Genomic DNA, 21,437 nt, shown 5'->3' with positions numbered 1-21,437 from the left:
TGCAGTGCTGCCAAACTGTCATTTATTGTTAACAATATAACCAGCCTCGATAGTCTCCATAACCTAATGCAGCTATTCAGTTGCAGCTGCTGGCACCAGCATAAAATGAAGAGAACTCTAAACTCAGATAAGAGAAATTAGCCTTTCATTATAAAATTAATTAGTCTCTCAAAGACGTGGTCCAAAAGACCTACAAAACAGCTCTGATTCCATGTGGAACGTGACTAAGGGATGTAAACATACACATAGGCAAAAGTGTTTTTGTGGCAGTTTCTGCAAGGGTTGCAGGCCTCCCAGTGAGAAGCCTGCTGTGAGGGAAGAAGAGAACCAGACATGCCTGGATGAGAGACACGGTTGCAAACAGGGGGGGGGGGGGGTACGGGACACATGGTATGATATGTTGACAGAAGAAAAAAAATGTGTCGAGATGAGAATGAAAGGATGACAGCAATAAAGAGAGATTTTCAAAATGTTGAAGAAGTGAGGAGGAGGGAAGGCAAGTCGATGCAAAACAGTGCTTGGTGTGTGTGTGTGTGTGTGTTATGACAAAACGAAAATAGAGATAAATGGAGAAGCAACAAGCCTCTTCTGCCTCAGCAATCGTGACTCACAAGAGAATCTGTGCTGTATGTGTGTGTGGTTGTGTATGTGTGTACATATTGTGTGTGTACTCGTATAATGAACAATAACCATCCCTAACTCATACACCATCTATATTAAGAAAGGAAAGTGAAAAGCAATCACACACAAATCATTTACAAACAACACTACCATTGCATTTGTGGTGAAAGGTAAGACTGGGGGGGATTTTTCATACATTAAAATATGCTTTGCATATTTTAGCATAATGTTGTAAATAATGATGTAATGTCAAATATTCATATTGATGTGAAGTGGATACAGATTTTTTTTGTGTTCCTGGTTAGGATTCTGCTCAGGTTTGCCTGTGATGTTTACATTTCTGCTTTAGCTATGTGGACGAGTGTGTGATTTTCACTAAATATACACTGCTCAAAAAAATAAAGGGAACACTAAAATAACACATCCTAGATCTGAATGAATGAAATAATCTCATTAATTACTCCTTTCTTTACATAGTTGAATGTGCTGACAACAAAATCACACACAAATTATCAATGGAAATAAAATTTATCAACCCATGGAGGTCTGGATTTGGAGTCGCACTCAAAATCAAAGTGGAAAACCACACTACAGGCTGATCCAACTTTGATGTAATGTCCTTAAAACAAGTCAAAATAAGGCTCAGTAGCGTGTGTGGCCTCCACGTCCCTGTATAACCTCCCTACAACACCTGGGCATGCTCCTGATGAGGTGGCGGATGGTCTCCTGAGGGATCTCCTCCCAGACCTGGACAAAAGCATCCGCCAACTCCTGGACAGTCTGTGGTGCAACGTGGCGTTGGTGGTTGGAGCGAGACATGATGTCCTAGATGTGCTCAGTTGGATTCAGGTCTGGGGAACGGGCAGGCCAGTCCATAGCATCAATGCCTTCCTCTTGCAGGAACTGCTGACACACTGCAGCCACATGAGGTCTAGCATTGTCTTGCATTAGGAGGAACCCAGGGCCGACCACACCAGCATATGGTCTCACAAGGGGTCTGAGGATCTCATCTCGGTACCTAATGGCAGTCAGGCTACCTCTGGTGAGCACATGGAGGGCTGTGCGGCCCCCCCAAAGAAATGCCACCCCACGCCATTACTGACCCACTGCCAAACCGGTCATGCTAGAGGATATTGCAGACAGCAGAACGTTCTCCACGGCGACTTCAGACTCTGTCACGTCTGTCACACGTGCTCAGTGTGAACCTGCTTTCATCTGTGAAGAGCACAGGGCACCAGTGGCGAATTTGCCAATCTTGGTGTTCTCTGGCAAATGCCAAACATCCTGTACAGTGTTGGGCTGTAAGCACAACCCCCACCTGTGGACATCAGGCCCTCATACCACCCTCATGGAGTCTGTTTCTGACCGTTTGAGCAGGCACATGCTGGAGGTCATTTTGCAGGGCTCTGGCAGTGCTCCTCCTGCTCCTCCTTGCACTAAGGTGGAGGTAGCGGTCCTGCTGCTGGGTTGTTGACCTCCTACGGCCTCCTCCACGTCTCCTGATGTACTGGCCTGTCTCCTGGTAGCGCCTCCATGCTCTGGACACTATGCTGACGGACACAGCAAACCTTCTTGCCACAGCTCGCATTGATGTGCCATCCTGGATGAGCTGCACTACCTGAGCCACTTGTGTGGGTTGTAGACTCCGTGTCATGCTACCACTAGAGTGAAAGCACCGCCAGCATTCAAAAGTGACCAAAACATCAGCCAGGAAGCATAGGAACTGAGAAGTGGTCTGTGGTCACCACCTGCAGAACCACTCCTTTATTGGGGGTGTCTTGCTAATTGCCTATAATTTCCACCTGTTGCCTATTCCATTTGCACAACAGCATGTGAAATTGACTGTCAATCAGTGTTGCTTCCTAAATGGACAGTTTGATTTCACAGGAGTGTGATTGACTTGGAGTTACATTGTGTTGTTTAAGTGTTCCCTTTATTTTTTTGAGTATATCTGAAGGGGTCACACTAGTATTTTGCAACCTTTCAACCAATTTTGTGTCTTTGTGACTAATTGGGATGACATTTTTTGAAAATGGTCCAGTACTGAGTGAGCACACTGCAGATGGTAGCAGTGAAACAGGGCTGCAACGTAATCCTTGCGGGCAGTTGAGCCCCGTCAAAGTACGTCCACTAAAGTGCTTGTTTTTGCCACTGACAGGCTCCAGCTCTACACAATTACAAATACATACGTACTCACTCATAAACTGTTAATAACAAAAAGTAGTGAAGGTCCTTATTAGACTAACAAAATCACACATGCTATTATGTGGATTCATATAGAAAAATTATCTAATTTAATTTGTAAAAATATTAATTTTCATCCTTGCAGATAAAACACAAACAAGACAATCCCCTCCCCCAACCTGTGCACATGCATACACACATGCACACAGTCCCTCTGGCTCCCATGCACACCATATGGGCTGAGCACACAGCTCAGGGTATTAACAGTAATTTGCCTGCATGGGAGCAGTGTTGTTTTCAGTTTTTTTACTATGCTCTCTCAATGTTGACACCTCCATAGCTAATGACCATACCATAAAACAGTGAAGGCCTTGTGCGGGCTAAAGTCCGCTTTATAGTGCACTCGGTGACATAATGATAGTTTGACCAATGGTCACCTCACTTAAAGGTGTCACAGTTTGCCTCTCAGTCCCTTCCTGCAGTCACACACTGTCATCCACAGCCCTCTGCATAACTGTGGGTGCATCTCAGGTCTCCTAGGCTGGATCTCAATTGTTTTTACTGCATTCAAGTTTCCCTCACTTGCGTCTTTTCCAGGAAGGAAACCATGCAAGGAGGGAAGAAACCAGGAAATATGTTTTTAAAGAAATCAGACGTCCTTTCCTTGAAGGTGTCACATGAAGCAACATTTGTTTCTGATCGCAATTCGATCAGCTGTCAGTGGCTTTAACAGCTGTAGAGACTTTCTATGGAGTTTATGTCTACTAATACTAATAAAGGCACACAGTTATCACTGCCAGAGCAGCAGGGGTCTCTCTCTGTAGCTGTTACCTGTTTAACAAACACCTGCACATAAATAAAGACCTGCATCCTGTATTTATACTGTGTACTATCTCCTGCTACAGTGAACACAGATTTTTACTAGAAGATGGATCCGAAAACAAATTAAATATATAACTTCATAGTCAACTGGCGACCTATACAGGGTGTACCCTTTCGCCCGATGTCAGCTGGGATTGACTCCAGCCCCCCCCCGCAACCCTGTATGCAGAATAAGCGGTTGATGATGGATGGATGGATGGACTTCACAGTCATACACATACACAGATACAGTGGCCATGAAGGCTGCTCTCATGTGTGCTTGCTCATGGCTCCTCAGAGATTCCTCCTCGATCCTCACCTTAAACATCCCCAGACCTGTCATCCTTAAGTTGTCCACCAGATGCCCTCAGACATTCCCTCCTTTTCCCATCCCCTGACTGCCCCACCCATTTACACACCTGTTCCCACTTCTCTCATCAGCCATGCAGTTACCAGGGCCCAATCCCAATGTTCACACTCAAAAACTCAATGACTTTGACGCATGTTCCCGGTAAGTATGTGAGGGCTTAGGGCTGTCCCACAGTGAAATTGTCAAGCGCATGAGGGCTCTCTCGCAGGCTTTTTGGACCGTTTTTGTATGTCTGTATTTCTGCAGACTTTGCCTGAGGGAATTGCTCACAGTTCATAGCGTTGTGACCTGAAGCACGGGGGTTACCAGGGGCAACCCGGAAGCAAGAGAAAAATCAGGCAAGAGAAGAAGAACGGTAAACGAACAAGCATGGAAACCAACGCTGATGTTAAAATTGTAAGACAAAAAAGTTTTCATAGATTTTAGATGGTACATAGAACACATGAACTCAGAATAAGTCTTTTAGTTTAGTTTCCAATTATGGAACAACTCTGTATTTTACGGAATGGTGGGCAACCCTAATGCACTACCTATTTTAACTGTCCCACCTTGGCCTGTAAGCAATAACACTAGCATGGCCTTGTCAGTAGATGATGCAGAGTTTTTAGTTTGATCAAGCAACTGGTTGTGCTGCCTGGTCTGCAGTAACCCCTCCTAACTGCAAACCGGTTTTTGACCTTCACCTGTTGGTTGTCCTGTGTGCTGCCTCCTACCTAAGGGTTAAATAATCTGATCATTCCTACAACTATGTCCTGCAAAGCTAAGTTAACCACAACCGTATCCCACAGGCCACTAAAGTGTTCTAATATATCTTGTTCCAATTAATTTACGAGTAGCTCTACCCATCGTTTGGATAGGAATAGCTTGTGATATGTCCATCTAGGACAACAAACTCTGATTATTCCATCTTGTGGTACTCGATAGACCAACTGGCCAGTTTGTGTGCAAAGCTGCTCTTTGTAGTGGTAACACCTTGACTTGATTCTATTAAGTGGATAGAGATTTCTGCTCTTGCTCCTGTCAGATCAATTTCTTATTAAATTTGAAATGACACTAGTCTGTCCTTGTAATATTGTTACTGATATATTTGCCACATTGGTCCGTCAACTTTAACTGCACTCGGTGAGTGATTGCCTGGGAGACTGCCACTGAAGCAATACTGAAAATTGTATAGGGACTTAAACACAGTCCTTATCTAATCTCTTGGATTTAGTTGCAACTCTTTCTACCAAAACAATACTTTCAAAGTAGTGTATTTGTGTACTACTAGTATTAAAATGCATTAAAGCACCATAATTGCCTAATTAGTAACAATTAACACAATCATAGATTTATTTTCACACTATAGCCAAACATTTTGTATTTTTCCTGCAGAGGATGTCTGGATGTGGTGCTTGCTTCTGCTGGCAGGTCCAATCGGCAAACCACTCGTGGCTGCGCTACACACCTGAGACTCATCCCACAATCAACCCCTGCTGTTCATAAACCCCGGCTTAGCACTTAATTCTTTGCTAGATCCATCGGTTTGCTTCCAGTGGTACACTTGTAACTGCCTTATAGCGTATAGACTAGTTTCTGACTTTTAGCGGCTAAGTTTTCCTAACATCCTGTCTTTGCTTGTTGTTCAGGTTTTTTGGTCTTTGAGTTGGAGAGCTGTTCTTTTTGCCCTGTCTCCACCTGCCTGCCCAGCTCATGCTACCTGCCTGTCTCCATCTGGAGATTCCCCTTGCACATTATTTGTACTATTAATAAATCTCCTTTTTACCACAGAGTTCTCTCAGCTACCAAACCCTAAACCGACTACTTGCCTTATTTACACCCTAATATCTTAACATTTTAATAAAGAACTTTCTGGGACCTACAATGCTGAATATTATCTGTCTCCACAAGCTGTAACCATGTCAAAATCAGACATGCTTGTGATAATGTGAAACAAAATTGTCTGACATCAGAAAGTTTGACTGTGTTGCGGCCTTTTAAATCCAAACTTAAAGCTCATCTTCTTGCCTTTAACGTTCAGCTAGCTCCTTATTCTTTCATTTCTTCAGGCCTTGTACCTGTTACCATTATCCTTCTGACTGGATCGTCTCAATAAATCTATTAAGCCCACTTGACAAGAATACTATAAACTTTCTGAAAACCACAGAATTTTTGTTTGTTTGCCTCATTCCAGATGTTGTGGATCTGGATCTTCCTCCAGGAGATTCAGCCTCTCCTCTTGAGTCTCTCTCTCCCTTGTGTGCATGTTGCCCTTCTCTTTGTGTGTTTGTTCTTTTCTCTTATCTGTGTGAATGGTGTGCTTGAGCTTTGACGTGTGTGTGTTTAGTCTGTCGTCCCTACAGGTCTCCAGTGGGGAGGAGGATCCGGTTGTGTGGCTCAGGTCTGTTTGCTGACACCTGAATTTGCTCAAGATCCGTATTCTTCATATACGTTTACAATCTATAATTTTGTCATCATGGTTGTCTATACTATACTGTAATTTTACAATGTTTGTCCATTCTCTTCACACCTATTGTAAGTCCATCCATCCAGGCAAAGGGATCCCTCCCCTTTTGCTCTTGCCAAGGTTTCTTCTGTTCTTTCCCCTTGTTAGTAGGTTTTATTTGGGGGATTATCCAAATTGATGATCTAATCAAGTTTTATATTAACAATCAACCAAATTACAACACCCACCCAACTCAGCTGTCAGCTCTGAAATATTCAGATGTTTTAAGTATCATCAGCACAATGTAGTTAAACTATCCAAAGTAAAAGACCTCATTAAGCGGCTGTAGAACGACCTCTGTTTATTCTATTATTGGATTAATATTACGTTATGTATTACCTGGTCAGCAGCATTTTATATTGCAGCTGGTCAAAATTAAACTATTTACTGCTTTTTATACAGTGGGTAGCGTCTATGACAATCTATAATGCATCACATTTTAAAAAACAAATTCTTCAAAGTAACTAGGAATGCAGCAGGCAGATAAATATAGTGGGTTTAAAGGAAGCTATAAAGTAGCAGTAAACTAAAATTCAACTAACTCAAAATTATACAGAAGTATTTGAGTAACTGTGCTTGGGCTGTGTCCGAAAAGTCTTTTTTGCTGAAGAAGGTTCCTGAGTGAAGTGACCCAGAAATATTTCAGTGGCAGCCATGATAAGAGCTGTTCAAATTCTCTAAAAGCTAAGCAAAGGTGCCTCAATTCTTCCTTTCATATTTCCTTTAGCATAGGGTACACCCAAGGGGGTATGCCAGAGATCGGACAGTGAAGCCGACCAAAGCCTGAATGGAGGGATGTAGGCCCAAAAATTACGTCAAAACCCTGTGACACCCCGTAGCACATGAGAGATGTAACTTAATTAAAGATGTAACATAATTACATCGCCTAGAAAAGAGCAGTCGGATTCTCTTAGACCCGCCGTCCTCTTTTCCTAAGTACGGATTCTCGTCCACATCTTTCCTTGACCTCATGACGTTTTCCATTCCAGATGTTTTTGTCTTCGGATGCACCCCTACTTTCTTTACCACTGTGCTTCTGTTTTACTAAGCTAGCTGCTTTCTTAAAGAAAACCCATGATTCCTGGATATAGTAGTGGCTAGATAACGTTAGCCCACTAAAAGGACGTAAGGCGTGTTCATCATCTTTTGGCAAAGGCTAACTGTGCACCTTCCAACACCTCCATTCCCATGTCCTGGACCAGTTTCTAATAAACGCACAAAGACAAAAATGATGTCTGTACTCTCAATTAAAGAACAGCCAGCAAACAAGTCCACCTCCCAATATGTTATTGTAACAAAGAAATACAAGAATTAGTAATTGTTTCCAAATTTAAAATTGTGATGCCTTACAGTAGTCTTTAATCAAAAAGTAATCATGTTTCTATAAAGATAATATTTGTTAACAACATCTAAAATGCTGTGAGAGGACAAAAAAAGAATGGACCTGGCAAAAAAACTGAGTCAAATCAGAATTAACTAAAAGCCAGAGGGGAAAAAAGTAGGTTTTTAAATTAGATTTAAAATTCTCAATGGTAGGACAACAGTTAATGTTGGATGGGAGCCAAGGGGCAGCAACAGAAAAGGTCAGGTCAGCTTTGGTTGTAAGTAGTGAGTTGGGTACTGAGAGGAGCTGTAGTGAGGATGACCTAAGTGACCTAGAAGCAGAATATGGAATCAGCATATCAGTAATGTGGAGCTAATCCAAAACGGTAAAATTTTAAAATCAATTCTGCACTTCAACAGTAACCAATGCAAGTGAACCAGAACCAGAGTGATGTGTTGTCTTTTCTTTGTTTCAGTTCAAATTCTAGCAGCTGCATTTTGAACCGTTTGTAGTCAAGTGGGAAATGGGTCAACCCCAAAAGTGTATTACAGTAATCCAGCCTAGAGGTGATGAACGCATGATCACCATTTCCAGGTCCTTATGAGATAAAAACGACTTCAATTTGGCTGTGGTTCTAAGCTGATAAAAGCTGACCTTCACAAAACTATTGACTTGTTTGTTGAAATTGTGTCCATGAAACACCAAGATTTTTAACTACATTGTGCAAATTTGTAGACAGGGGACCAAGCGCATTGCTTAAGCTAGTGACATAACATAAAATCCGGTTTTGTTTTCATCAAGTTGAAGGAAGTTTTTTTCCCCATACAGTATTTAATGTGGCCCAGACATTTAAAGAGGTTCTTCAGAGAGTAAGTGCTGTCAGGTGTAACTGACAGTAAAACTGTGTGTCATCCGCATAAAAGTAAAGCAATATATTATACTACTAAGATAGTGCCAAGGGGAAGCATGTTTACTGAGAATAAATGTAGTGGTAATTTTTGTGTTACACCTCTTTAATACTATGTGGTGAGTGTACTTCATCATTATGATGTGATAACAATATATGATTGAACTTAAGTCCTACTCTCTGAGAGAAAATTATGTTAAATTTTGACCATTTACTAAATTATGAGTTGCCCAACGGACTAGGTCTCAGACAGTCTTTACCAAGACCATGACTACTGAGCAAGCTCCATCTATAAGGTGCGATTGAAAGCTTAAGAAAAAGTGAGTAAGTGATCCTTCACATAAGATTTTCCTAAACTACAATTTCCAATGTCAAGAATGAACTTTAAGTTCAAGAGCCCATTTGGAAAGTTTCTTTATGATGTGTTGCAACCACTAATCTTGTTTGTTTTTTGTGACTACGCACATATTATACTGCAACCTCATTACACTCATAAAATGAACAAACAATTCAGGTTTAAAGGGAAGTACAGGTACTTATATAATCAAAACCTGGACTTTGGCTTGAGCTATTTTTATATCATAAAGATGTAATTGAATGTCACAGGTGTCGATTAAGAAAAATAGGGGGAACAGTTCTTTATTTAAATGTTTCTCTAAGTGAATTTGGGTATAAAAGCCCAGTTACTGATTAAAAAATAATGTCATCAGTATTGAACTAGCTGCACATTTTACACACACCATGCACTCTTTAAATCCAAAAGACCAAAGTAATCAGATATGTAAGACATTGTAAAAAAAAAAACTTAAAATCAAACACAATTGAACCCAGGCAATGGCATTTAATCCATTAGACAAGGAGTTTCCATTATAGTTTACACTAAAAGTATATTGCATATTTCATTGTAGTCTTTTGATCCACCAAAGATTAGTTCCTGACCTACAGCCAGACAACATTCAAATGTTTTCCTTTTATGTCTTCCTCTGGGCCCATGACATCCTTATCATATTACATATATAATGTTATTCTGAGTTGAGCCTTTCAAACATTTGGAGTTTTTTATTCTTCAGTTAACACGGTCTGGATTTCATCTATTTGTGCTTACAACCCATAACTATTTATACCCTTGTATGGCAATAATTGATTTCAGATCCTCCCAGTGTACTTCAGCGCGCCAAATATACCACCACCTGAAAAAAAAAAAACAATTCTTTTTAATGCTCATCATCTTTAACAGGAGTTTGAAGCAGTTACACTTTGAACTGGTAACTATTTTTCCTTTAACAGAACTTAGGTTTTCTAAGCTGGAGCAGTTGTCCACTGTGTTTCAGTTTTACAGCTGTGAGCAGCTCCTCCATTTACATGGTGTGCTGCACTTTTGCTATAAATGTGTCACAAAAACCTGATTCTGAATGATTCTTCTTTTTTCAAGTGTGAATCAAAATACGATTAGTATATAACACTTAATTGGGTAGTATGCAAGTCACTTTCAGCAAGGGGGCAAGAGTGCCAAGAAATACTGTCTTGTCCATGTATTGTTCAATATCAAATCTCCAGTCCATCCTTTTTTAATGGATAACAGAATAAAATGTAAATGAGTAAGCGGAAATTAGGTATCATGTAAAGGTGTGTATTGTACCCACCAACAGCAGCCACCCCAGCAATAGAGCCAACGGTTATACCGGCTATAGCACCAGATGAAAGTCCTCCCACAGGCTCAGTTTCTATAGGAGTGGTGCTGGGTTTGGTTGTAGTTGTAGCTGTTGCATTTGTGGAAGTGGTAACTGGACCAGTTGTGGAAGTGGTAGCTGGACCAGTGGTAGCTGGACCACTTGTGGAAGTGGTAGCTGGACCACTTGTGGTAGCTGGACCACTTGTGGAAGTGGTAGCTGGACCACTTGTGGAAGAGGTGGATGGAAGAGTTGTGGTCATGGGAGGTTTGACAGTTGTGTCCGTGGAAATCGTGATAGTTGGTGGAGATTCTGTTGTGGTAATTTGAGGAGCCTGTGTTGAGTTTGCCACTACACACAGGACAACTATGTCAGGAAAAGCAAAAAGGCAGAAAAGGGTTAAAGTAGAGTCATTAACATGTTCCCTATACAGTGTGATAACACTTTAAAAAGTTCTGACTTCATCTCAACTTTTATTTAGTTAAATCTTTCTTTTTAGTGCTGATTTAGGTAATTTTATCAACATTTGTAAACTATCCAAATGTTTGCTGTAATTTCAGATGAAATATTGTGAACAAGTTTTTTTTAGTTAATTATAATCTGCAGTATTTATGGAGCAATTTAGTATTCAAGAGTAGTGAAGAGTGGTTTTCATTGTATGTGAAAGAACTACATGTTTGACCTAATCTTTGACTCAATAGCACCATTCAGAAAGACTGAAAACATGTATGAGACGGAAACTATGACTTTTATCTATCCATCTGTCACCAACCATTGGAAAATCCTACAATAATAGTCCACACCAGAACCTTTGCAACTTTCACAAGAAACATAAACTAGCTTACTGCAATAGTACATACTCATAAAATGTCAAAAATTGTGTCATAAATGAATCATTCATTATTTATTACATTCTTCCATCACAAATTATATTCCAACACCATGAAATGGATTCCTCTCCTGCTAAATCAAATCATCATCATAATCATACCATCAAATGAAAGGTTAGCTAATGGTTACGCTGAGCAAAGTACAACATCTTTGGATAAGATTTTGTATTTCTCAATCCAATAAACAGTTAATAGCTAGGTTTCATCTTTTAATCTAATCTATTTTTTTATACTCAAAATACAATTTTCTTTGTCATAACATAGCAAATAAAACTTAGCCAACAAAGGTAAAGGTTATTCTCCATTTCCTCTTCACAGTTTATTGCACAGCACATATTTTAATTACTTGAAACATGTCCCAGTGATCCAGGTCATAATTATCCCAGGAAGGTTAAAAGTCTACCAAGTGTAGTTGCCCCTGATTTAAACTTCCTTTGATTACTTAAAATAACTAAACAACTAAAGAAGTTGTTACCATCAACCTCTGCTCATATCTTGTGACAGTTTTGTATTTAGAGATCCTTAAATTAACAAGTTTTAGTCCATTGATGTAATTTCCACAGAGGCACCATTGTAAAAAAATTTCATTTGGTACCACTTTGTTATAAGGCACCCTTTATATAGATGTTGTTGTATGTATTATGTTGTAACCAATGCTTTGTAAATCAGTTATAATTATTAATCTTTCTGGTACAAGTGGCTGGACCTATTGAGCACTTACCTATTTTAGCTTCATTACACTGGCTCCCAGTATGTTTTAGAATTGACTTTAAAATTCTATTGATCACTTTTAAAGCTCTTCATGGCCTCTCGCCTTGTTATATTTCTGAACTTTTAGTCCCATACGCACCAGCACGTACCTTGAGATCCTCGGGCAGAGGTCTGTTGTCTGTTCCAGAGTCTCGACAGAAAACTAAAGGGGACAGAGCGTTTGCTGTCAGGGCCCCGAGGCTCTGGAACAGCCTGCCTGAGGAAATCAGGTCAGCTGAGTCAGTGAACTCTTTTAAGTCCCTTCTTAAAACATACTTTTATAGGAGAGCCTTTCCCGATCTTATTTGACTTTATTTTATCCCTTTTATTTTATTCTATTTTACTAATTTTATATTTATCTTAAACGTGTATTTTAGTCTTTTCTTTATCTAGTATTGTTTTTGTATTATTGTTTTTAGGGTATTATTGTCTTTACACTTGTTAAAGCACTTTGTAACTTGTTTTTGAAAAGTGCTCTACAAATAAAGATTATTATTATTATTATTACCTTCTATAAATCAAAATACATTTGTTAACACTTACAAATGCAGATAATGTATTATAATGTATACTTTCATTCTGACGTTATTAGAAAGATAGAAACCCATGAACATGTACTAATGGATCGACAGAATTTATAAATACATTATTACCAAATTCAAAGGATAAACAACAACAAACTGGCAAAAAATGTGTCCTTAATAATGGCTTAAAACTGTACCAAGAATTCTTGTGTACACATTACATCAGTCAGACAACTAGTAAATATGAACTATATGGATATTATCTTTACCTGTGCCAAGAAGGCAAAGAGTCAGTACAGGACGATTCACTTGCATTGTTAAATGTCAGTACCACCAAAACAGGGAGTAAATCGGTGTCTTGAAAATGCTCTTTTGATTGTGAGCTGTTCTGCTGGAAACACAAAAGCACAAACACACATTTGTAATAATATGTAATGTAATGTGTAATATGTTCTGGTTCCTATCTGCGACATTACACCTTATGTAACTTTCCTGGGTCACAAAGAGGAAATACAATCCTAACCCAAGTAGTATCAAAATAACATAAACGATGTGTGAGAATAATCTTTTCAGACAAAAATTAATGCCATTCTGAAAGAAATGAAACTTTTCTTAATATCTGTGCTTTACCGCCACGGATTTTGAGCATGCAGTATTCATTAAAACTGGCATAAAGATAGCCTACTCATGTTTGTAAAAATAGATTTATCTATGCTGTGTGCTAAGGAAAATTAAAAGATTACCTCTAACAGATTTAAGAAAACTTCATGAGAAAAGCTTCACTTCTTACCCGAAACGTTGTCAATGACTTTCTTCTTTTCCCGTAAGACCAGAGGCTATTCCCAGACACCTGCTTTTATGACCCCCTTATGTCACCACCCCATCTTCTCTAGCCCTCCCATTTGTATGTGTGTACGTATGTGTTTGTGCTGTAATACATCACCCATCACATCAAGTTCAGATAGGAACACAATGTATGTATTGATTTAATAGGTTTATTAATGCTTACCACAGGGCTATATTTTTTTTTTATGGCTCACTCGCTGCTGCACATTCAGTAGACATTGTTCAGGACATGATGCACTGGGGAGAAAAAAACATCAGTAGCAGACTGATGGGAAGATAAATGTGAGTGAATGAGGACATGTGAAGGATCTGACTACTTAACTTTAACCTATGAACAGGAAGAGAAATAATCCCCCATGAAAACTCTGTCAAAGCTCTCTGCATCTTGGTCCGATACTGTCCTAACTAGAAAATTGCAGCATCAGCCACTTGATGTTGAAAGGCACTATAAAATGTTCTCCTGGCGATAGAGACAACATGTCAGATAAGGTTCATATGGGTCATTTATTGTGGAAGGCAATGACAAATTATCCATTTTATTGTTTAGTTTGGAGCACTTGCAAAAACAACAGCAATTCTCTCCTCCACCAAGTTAGCTTGTAGAAAGTAACGCTACCATGATTTGTAGGAGAGTTGTACAGAAAATGTATAAAAATACACCACATACAAGGCCATAGACTATAGGAACGCTTACAGGGTGAATTGTTCTCTTGCAGTTGTTTGCACCGGTTTCCTTTAGCTTGTCCTTGAGTCAACAGCTTAAACTAGCCAGCTAGCATCAGTAGCTGGAACAATGAAGATCGATCCAGCCTATAGAAAAACAAGGTAGCTGTCTCAACGTCCTTCGGTTTGCTCTGCTTGGTGAGCTGTGCACCAGACTGTAGCTGAAAACACACTGACTCCCCAGCACAGAAGCATGCCATTTACATGGATACTGTGTGGAAGAGTCATAGCTGCCAATTTTACCCAGTGACCAACCTGCAAAAAAATAATCCCCTGCAGCCCAGAAAACAAGACACTCATGACATGAATTTCTAAACAGTATTTGTAAAATTTATTTAAACCCTAGAAAATCTTTTTTGTGCATGTAGTAATGTCAGTGTAAACCCGCGTACTGGTGAGGTGCCAATGCTTGAGAGTAGAGCAATTGTGTCAGGCAAGGAAGGTGCTGCTTTACATTAAAATGCATTAACACAACTAACAAGTCTATAGAAAATATATATTTTTATGACACAAGTAAGTAAGTAAGTAAAGTTTATTTGTATAGCACCTTTCACAGATAAAAATCACAGAAACAAAAACCATAAAAACTATTTAAAAAAAACCCCGTCTAACTGAAAGCCTGCTTGAATAGCAACATAAATTTGACAATGTTTTAAATAGGAACCAAAAGAGAAAAGACCTCTCTTACGAAGAAGTCTCTCTCACAAGATCTGGTTCTTACAGGTTAATTAGAAAACCCACTGCATGGTGATCTGTCATGACTGGACCGGGTTGCAATCAGTGAGCAAGTCAGAGCCAAACCATTAAGTGCTTTATAGACTAATGCTAGATTGTTTAAGTTGTTTCTGTTTTACACTGGGATCCACTGAAGTGATTAAGTACTAGAGTAATACAGTATGATGGACTTGAGCTCAAGCCTTGACATTTTTTCTAGCAAACAATCCAACAAAACAACATTATAGTAGATCTGTGTGTGATATATGCAGGTTTATTCAGAATAATTTGGATGCAAATCTTTGGACCTACTTTTCAAGTGATGACATTGTGTCCTAGTTATACAATTCATTTTACAACCTTGTACATAATAAAAAAGACGATATCTCTGGTTTTGCTGCATTTAAACTGTCCATCATATGCCCGACAATGTTATGCAATGCTAAATCGGTGGACTACTCTTTAAAGTAAAATATTCAAATACCACTGGTGTCCTGAGTACCGTACGTGGCTGGGTTCCGTAACAAATGCGCTTTGTTTGGGTTAAGGAAAGGTTGTGGTTACGTAGTAGTGTGGATGCAGCCTAATGAACAGAATCAGCAAAGCATCCGCGTGTGTGTCTACTTTGATTTGAGAATTCACCACACCATAAAAACCTATAAAAGTAGGAAGGACAATTTTCCATAACAAGGTTTTTGTAAAAGAATCAAATAGACCATGACATAAACAGAAACTGAACTATTCAGAAAATGGTGCAGTAGTCTGGTGTGATTCCATGTTTCTTTACTCTTTAAATTGTCTTTAAATTACCTTTGCCCTAGATATTCTTTCTCATCTGCTATCTAGCAGATGCTAGATATGACTGCTTACGACTGCATTGCACATTACATAAAGGATTGTGTTCCTTATTCCGATCACAGTGGAGTGGCAGCTGAAGCGCTCACTGCTGGAACAAAAGAACACTAACATTACTGGTGAACTAAGGACATGCATTTACACTTTTAGATTAGATTTGAGAATGTCACAGAAACACTGATCTGACATCAGCACACCCTGAAACATCTATAATGTATCTGTGCTCTGATGACCCTGGTTTTACTAACGCAGCATTCACTGCTCTCTACACTTTCAGAGAAAATGAAACTTACCATCTACTAATGATTGTCACAACGGTAATAAGGAAACACAAGAAATTTTCAGGTAGCAAATTCCACCGATATGGATATTGGCACTGGTTAAGTTAATGGCAGCTCATCTGAAGCCACTGAAGTTCTTTGCTGTTATCTGTGTGTCATGGAAAATTATATATATTTCTTTGTTTTTTAAAATCTTTGCAATAAAGGCAGGACTTACACACTACTATTCAGCATGGACATATGTGTTGCAGGCCATTCTAAAGATGGCGCAGTTGTAGTTTATAATTGCCCAATTTCATCTTTGGGAATACAGTTTGATTTAAATGACTTTTCATTTTTTTTTCATTATGAGTGAATATAGTTTGTATGAGATAAGGGTATGACATTGGAGTTTTGTATTGTTTGATATGAAGATGTAACATTGGGCTTTAGGAAATTGACAGGCATTTCTTACAATTTTCTGTCATTATATAGACAATAGGCAAAAACAATTAATTGATTAACCAAGAACATAATTGTTAGATTAATCAGTAATAAAATAAAATAATCGTTAGATGCAGCCTTGAAACAACGACTCAACAGCCGGATGATAATGGTGCGCTGTGTCTGCTGTGTGTGTGTGCTGGGTGTAAGACGGTAATCGTTTGCTAACATGAAAGGTGATTATTCAGCACTGTATGTCGGGGCTGTGATTCTGGCAGCTTGTTTTGGAGTTCTTTTGCTCCCAAAAACGTATTATTGCATCTTTAAGAGCCGACTGCAGATGCTTAAGATAAAGGAACGCCAGAGTGGATCCATTTGAAGTAGTCACTGCTGGAAATTGAACGTGCTTTGATTTGCGCATGCTTGCCGTCGATGGCGCCCAAACACAGTGGAAAGTTCCAAATCATCCAGACATCTTGTGCCATGTCGGCCCATTGTGCTTGGGACAGGGAAGAGTATACAGGGCCTTCATGTGAGGAGACCCAAAGATACTAGAATAAATAGGTATGGGGTGGATAGAGAATGCCTATGTACAGGCTCCAGAATTTTGTGCTGTGCCCCTGATAGCCAGTATGTCCTCTTTACATTTATGTTCATGCTAGGAAAAGTAAGACTGTTTAAATTTGGATAATGCAGTGACATTTTGCGTGGAACAACAAAAGTAGCCCTCAACAACCTCTGAGCTGTTAATGTAACCACATGTTTTCACAGAGCCTGTATAGAACTATTCAGAGTGGCAGTAAACAGTGCTCTGCTGTAAATGTCAAGCAACCCATGTGCCATTTCAGGTGTCAACTGTTGTGGTTCAAACCAACATTATGTTGCTGTAGGAAATGGGAAATGAACAGAGACCTCCCAAGTAAGAGTCAATGACAATGTCACCTGACTTTCTCCTCTGGCGCTTCACATACAGTGACAGTATATACAGTATAATGACATATGGTATGTCATCTGACACGGTTAATAGGAATTTGCACTTCTTTTTACATCAAGCATAAATGTCATAATGATTATTGCATGTAAGAAAACTGTTGAATTAAAAATCAAACACTAATTTTTCATTTCACAGAATATTTTATTTCCACAAAACAAAAACAAAACAAACAAAAAAACCCCAGAAATCTTTCTGTCTTTGTGCTCAGTGTCCTGATTCACAGAGAGTTTAAACGTTCAGAGCAGTAGTGTGTAGTATGTTAGTGATGTCCAACATAAAGCTTACTTGGATCATTGTGAATCTTGATGGCCAAGTCCCTGACACTTCACAAGTGGCCATCAGACACTACCCAACAAGACCCGTGAAGCTGGGTCAATTGACTTTAAAGGGAGTGTTTACTTGACAGCTGATAGCAGCATCTGATGGCTGATAGCCTCAGCTTAGCATGGATCGACTACAGAGACAGATACTGTGTCAGAGGTGTTGATTCAACTGTGGTATTTTTTTTTAGCTTTATTGCACTATTTAGCATCTTTTAGTACATTGTTTCGTTTTTTTACAGCACTTTTACTGTTTGGTTCAGTCTCACCACCATAACTAAAGGGAGAGTAAATACTGCACATCTATAAACATCTATAATGTATCTGTGCTCTGATGACCCTGGTTTCACTAACGCAGCATTCACTGCTCTCTACTAGGTGTGGTGTTGTTATTAGTGATGTGTAAAGCTTGACCTTAGATGATAGGAAGCGGGCCTGGATGCAGGGCATGATGGGATATGGAGGGCAGGAAGCGAAAGGTGGACGGAGCGGGGTAAAAAAAAAACAACAAAAAAGAGTTCACGTTCAGCTCACAGTTTGTCTCACGCAAATGTATTCTTTGGAGAACACAACACTAGGGGCGGGAATCTCTGGGCACCTCACAATTCAATGACGATTTAGAGCGATTCGATTATAAAATGATTATTGATGCATCTTGATGCATCCTTTTTTCTATAGGATCATTGGATAATTACTAAGCATTTAATTTGGGCATTAAAATCCAAAAAAACATCTCCTAATTAGCTTAAAAGGACTAGTTTGCATCCCTAATTTACTTTATTAACCTCAGCTCCATGGTCCCTCATTTCATTAACAACCAGTTGTCAGACTTCTCTGAAAACTGATACATAATTATCAGGATGTACAGCAGGCTATGTGTACAGGACAGAGCTGTACACCAGTTTAGTCTAAGCTTGTACCAGATGTTCTCAACACTTGACTAGTAGGTTAGTTAGTAATGCCATACAGCTGATAATTAATATTAATTCGTTACTAATTTAGCTAACATTACATAAATAAATAAATATTTTTAGGCCTTTCACAGGACCCAAGGAGCTTTACATACAGTTACAGTGACAGAACAACAAAAAGTCATTCAGGATTAAATGCCTTGGTAAAGAGATGGGTTTTTAGTAGATCTTTGAAAGTGTCCAGACAGAGAGCATTTCGGATCTCTGTGGGTATGAGATCCAGAGGATGGGAGCTGTGACCCTGAAGGCTGTGTCCCCAAAAGTCCGGAGTCTGGTGTGGGGGACAGAGTGCAGGCCTATGTACAGGGGAGATGTTAGCTCGCGCTAACAGCCTTCACTTTTCCAGCAGTTGGGGAAACTACAGACTTTTATAAACGGACACACAGTGACCTACGCTGCACGTTTACTGCCAGACAGAAACTTACTGCTAATATTTTTCTCCGCTAACTTTCACCGCATGTTCTGCAGCTCTCTCGCTCTCACTCGCTCGGACTCACACACAGGATACGTCGCAGAGAGCTGCCGAGCGTCGAGAGTCATCATGCTCGCAGTGTGCGAGTTAAAAGCATTACTTGTGCATTGATATTAATGATTGTGTGACATTTTAGTAGGGTGGTTATTCATTCTGCAGCGGTGGTGTGCCGAATACAGGGGAACACAGCACTGCACTTCCGCGAGTTCCGCCTTTTGCGTTCCGTCAACATTACGTTATCAATTAACATTTAATAATCGATTTTTAGACATTTGTTAATCTAATCATAATCTTCCACGTCCGATGCATGTAAGAATCGATTATTTCTCCCACCCCTACTCTCTACACTTTAAGAGAAAATTAAACTTATATCCACTAATGATAGTAACAACGGTAATAAGGAAACACAAGAAATTTTCAGGTAGCAATTCCACCGATATGGATATTGGCACTGGTTAAGTTAATGGCGGCTTATCTGAAGCTACTGAAGTTCTTTGCTGTTATCTGTGTGTCATGAAAAATTTTATATATATATATATATATATAATCTTTGCAATAAAGGCGGGGCTTATACACTATCACCATGGGCATATGTGTTGCAGGCCATAAAGATGGGGCAGATATAGTTGCCCAATTTCATCTTTCATCAGGCATTTCTTACAATTTTCTGACATTATATAGATAGGCAACAACAATTAATTGATTAACCAAGAACATAATTGTAAGATTAATCAGTAATAAAATAAAATAACAAAGACTCAACCGGATGATAATGGTGCGCTGTGTCTGCTGTGTGTGTGTGCTGGGTGTAAGACATTCATTGTTTGCTAACATGAAAGGTGATTATTCAGCACTGTATGTCGGGGCTGTGATTCTGCCAGCTTGTTTTGGAGTTCTTTTGCTCCCAAAAACGTATTATTGCATCTTTAAGAGCCGACTGCAGATGCTTAAGATAAAGGAACGCCAGAGTGGATCCATTTGAAGTAGTCACTGCTGGACTTTGAACGTGCTTGAATTTGCGCATGCTTGCTTTCGATGGCGCCCAAACACAGTGGAAAGTTCCAAATCATCCAGACATCTTGTGCCATGTCTGCCCATTGTGCTTGGAACAGGGAAGAGTATACAGGGCCTTCATGTGAGGAGACCCAAAGATACTAGAATAAATAGGTATGGGGTGGATAGAGAATGCCTATGTACAGGCTCCAGAATTTTGTGCTGTGCCCCTGATAGCCAGTATGTCCTCTTTACATTTATGTTCATGCTAGGAAAAGTAAGACTGTTTAAATTTGGATAATGCAGTGACATTTTGCGTGGAACAGTGCTGGAAATTATGCGCATGCTTAACTTGCCTTTCTTATTTGTGTTGTGGTTAATATTGGGTAGTGCATGTGAAGTAGCCCTCAACAACCTCTGAGCTGTTAATGTAACCACATGTTTTCACAGAGCCTGTATGGAACTATTCAGGGTGGCCGTAAACAGTGCTCTGCTGTAAATGTCAAGCAACCCATGTGCCATTTCAGGTGTCAACTGTTGTGGTTCAAACCAACATTATGTTGCTGTAGGAAATGGGAAATGAACAGAGACCTCCCAAGTAAGAGTCTGATACTTTGTCACTCAATAACAATGTCACCTGACTTTCTCCTCTGGCGCTTCACATACAGCGACAGTACTGTGACGATCCTGCCCTGAGCTTATCTGGGTTAGATTATTTTGGCCATGCCTTCTCTGTATTTTGATTTTGCTTTCTCTGTGTCTGGGTTTTGGGTTTCAGTCCTATCTATCTGTGGTCATGTACCCAGTCTCCGGATTGTTCGGTGTGGTGGTTCTGATCTGTCCTGTTATCTCGGTGTCTGTCTTAGTACTCGTTTAGTTCTGTCCTGTCCCTCATGTCTTGTTCTCTACCATCATGCTTGAGTTCTGTTTGTCTGTTTGCCAGTTTCATTAATTAATCTGATTTTGTTCATTCTGCTTTAGTCTCTGAGTAGCCTTTATTATTGCATTCATCTGCATCTGTAAGTTACTTCATAACTGTCTTGTCTCGTATCTTAGTTCCTAGTTTGTGTCTTTAGTTCTAAGTCCTGTGCCTTAGTTCATGTCTTAAGTGTTTACTCCTGGTCTGTGTGCTTCTGTGTTTTGCCCATGTCTGCGAGTCCATGAGTTCTGTTCAAGTCTTAGCTTCGGTCTGTGTTCCTTGTTGATGTTAGTTTAGTTGTGATCTGGATTAGTTTGTTATTTTCATTATTCTGATCTGT

General features: G+C 39.6%; 1 protein-coding gene and 1 long non-coding RNA gene across 3 annotated transcripts; one reads left to right on the top strand and one right to left on the bottom strand.

Moving 5' to 3' along the window:
• Window positions 1-4,072: 4,072 nt before the first annotated feature.
• LOC123963588 lies at window positions 4,073-5,886 on the top strand. Of its 2 annotated transcripts, XR_006823216.1 has the most exons (3): window positions 4,073-4,177; window positions 4,283-4,432; window positions 5,411-5,886. It is a non-coding gene; the product is annotated as an uncharacterized LOC123963588 (long non-coding RNA). The 2 variants fall into 2 exon arrangements; XR_006823215.1 differs by lacking the exon at window positions 4,073-4,177 and having other exon boundaries at window positions 4,184-4,432.
• Window positions 5,887-9,573: 3,687 nt separating this feature from the next.
• Window positions 9,574-14,142, bottom strand: LOC123962662 (integumentary mucin C.1-like). The gene is made up of 4 exons (XM_046038849.1): window positions 13,596-14,142; window positions 12,856-12,977; window positions 10,396-10,788; window positions 9,574-9,942 (listed from the first exon to the last, which is right to left on the bottom strand). Exons 2-4 carry the CDS (start codon window positions 12,899-12,901, stop codon window positions 9,899-9,901), a joined length of 483 nt encoding a protein of 160 aa, XP_045894805.1. The 5' UTR covers window positions 12,902-12,977; window positions 13,596-14,142; the 3' UTR covers window positions 9,574-9,898.
• Between the last annotated feature and the right edge of the window lie 7,295 nt (window positions 14,143-21,437).

Source organism: Micropterus dolomieu, linkage group LG23, assembly GCF_021292245.1.
Source record: "Micropterus dolomieu isolate WLL.071019.BEF.003 ecotype Adirondacks linkage group LG23, ASM2129224v1, whole genome shotgun sequence".
In the NCBI taxonomy this organism is placed as follows: Eukaryota; Metazoa; Chordata; class Actinopteri; order Centrarchiformes; family Centrarchidae; genus Micropterus; species Micropterus dolomieu.
The sequence above is the reverse complement of the archived record's forward strand: the minus strand, read 5'-3'. Positions and strand labels throughout refer to the sequence as shown.

Bases quoted from the DNA above. Each gene is read 5' to 3' on its own strand.
- LOC123962662 (XM_046038849.1), bottom strand. From the start codon at position 12,901: ATGCAAGTGAATCGTCCTGTACTGACTCTTTGCCTTCTTGGCACAG. The intron at 10,789-12,855 runs GTAAAGATAATA...TTCCTGACATAG, and splicing joins TCTTTGCCTTCTTGGCACAG to TTGTCCTGTGTGTAGTGGCA. The intron at 9,943-10,395 runs GTGGGTACAATA...TTTTTTTTTCAG, and splicing joins TGCTGGGGTGGCTGCTGTTG to GTGGTGGTATATTTGGCGCG.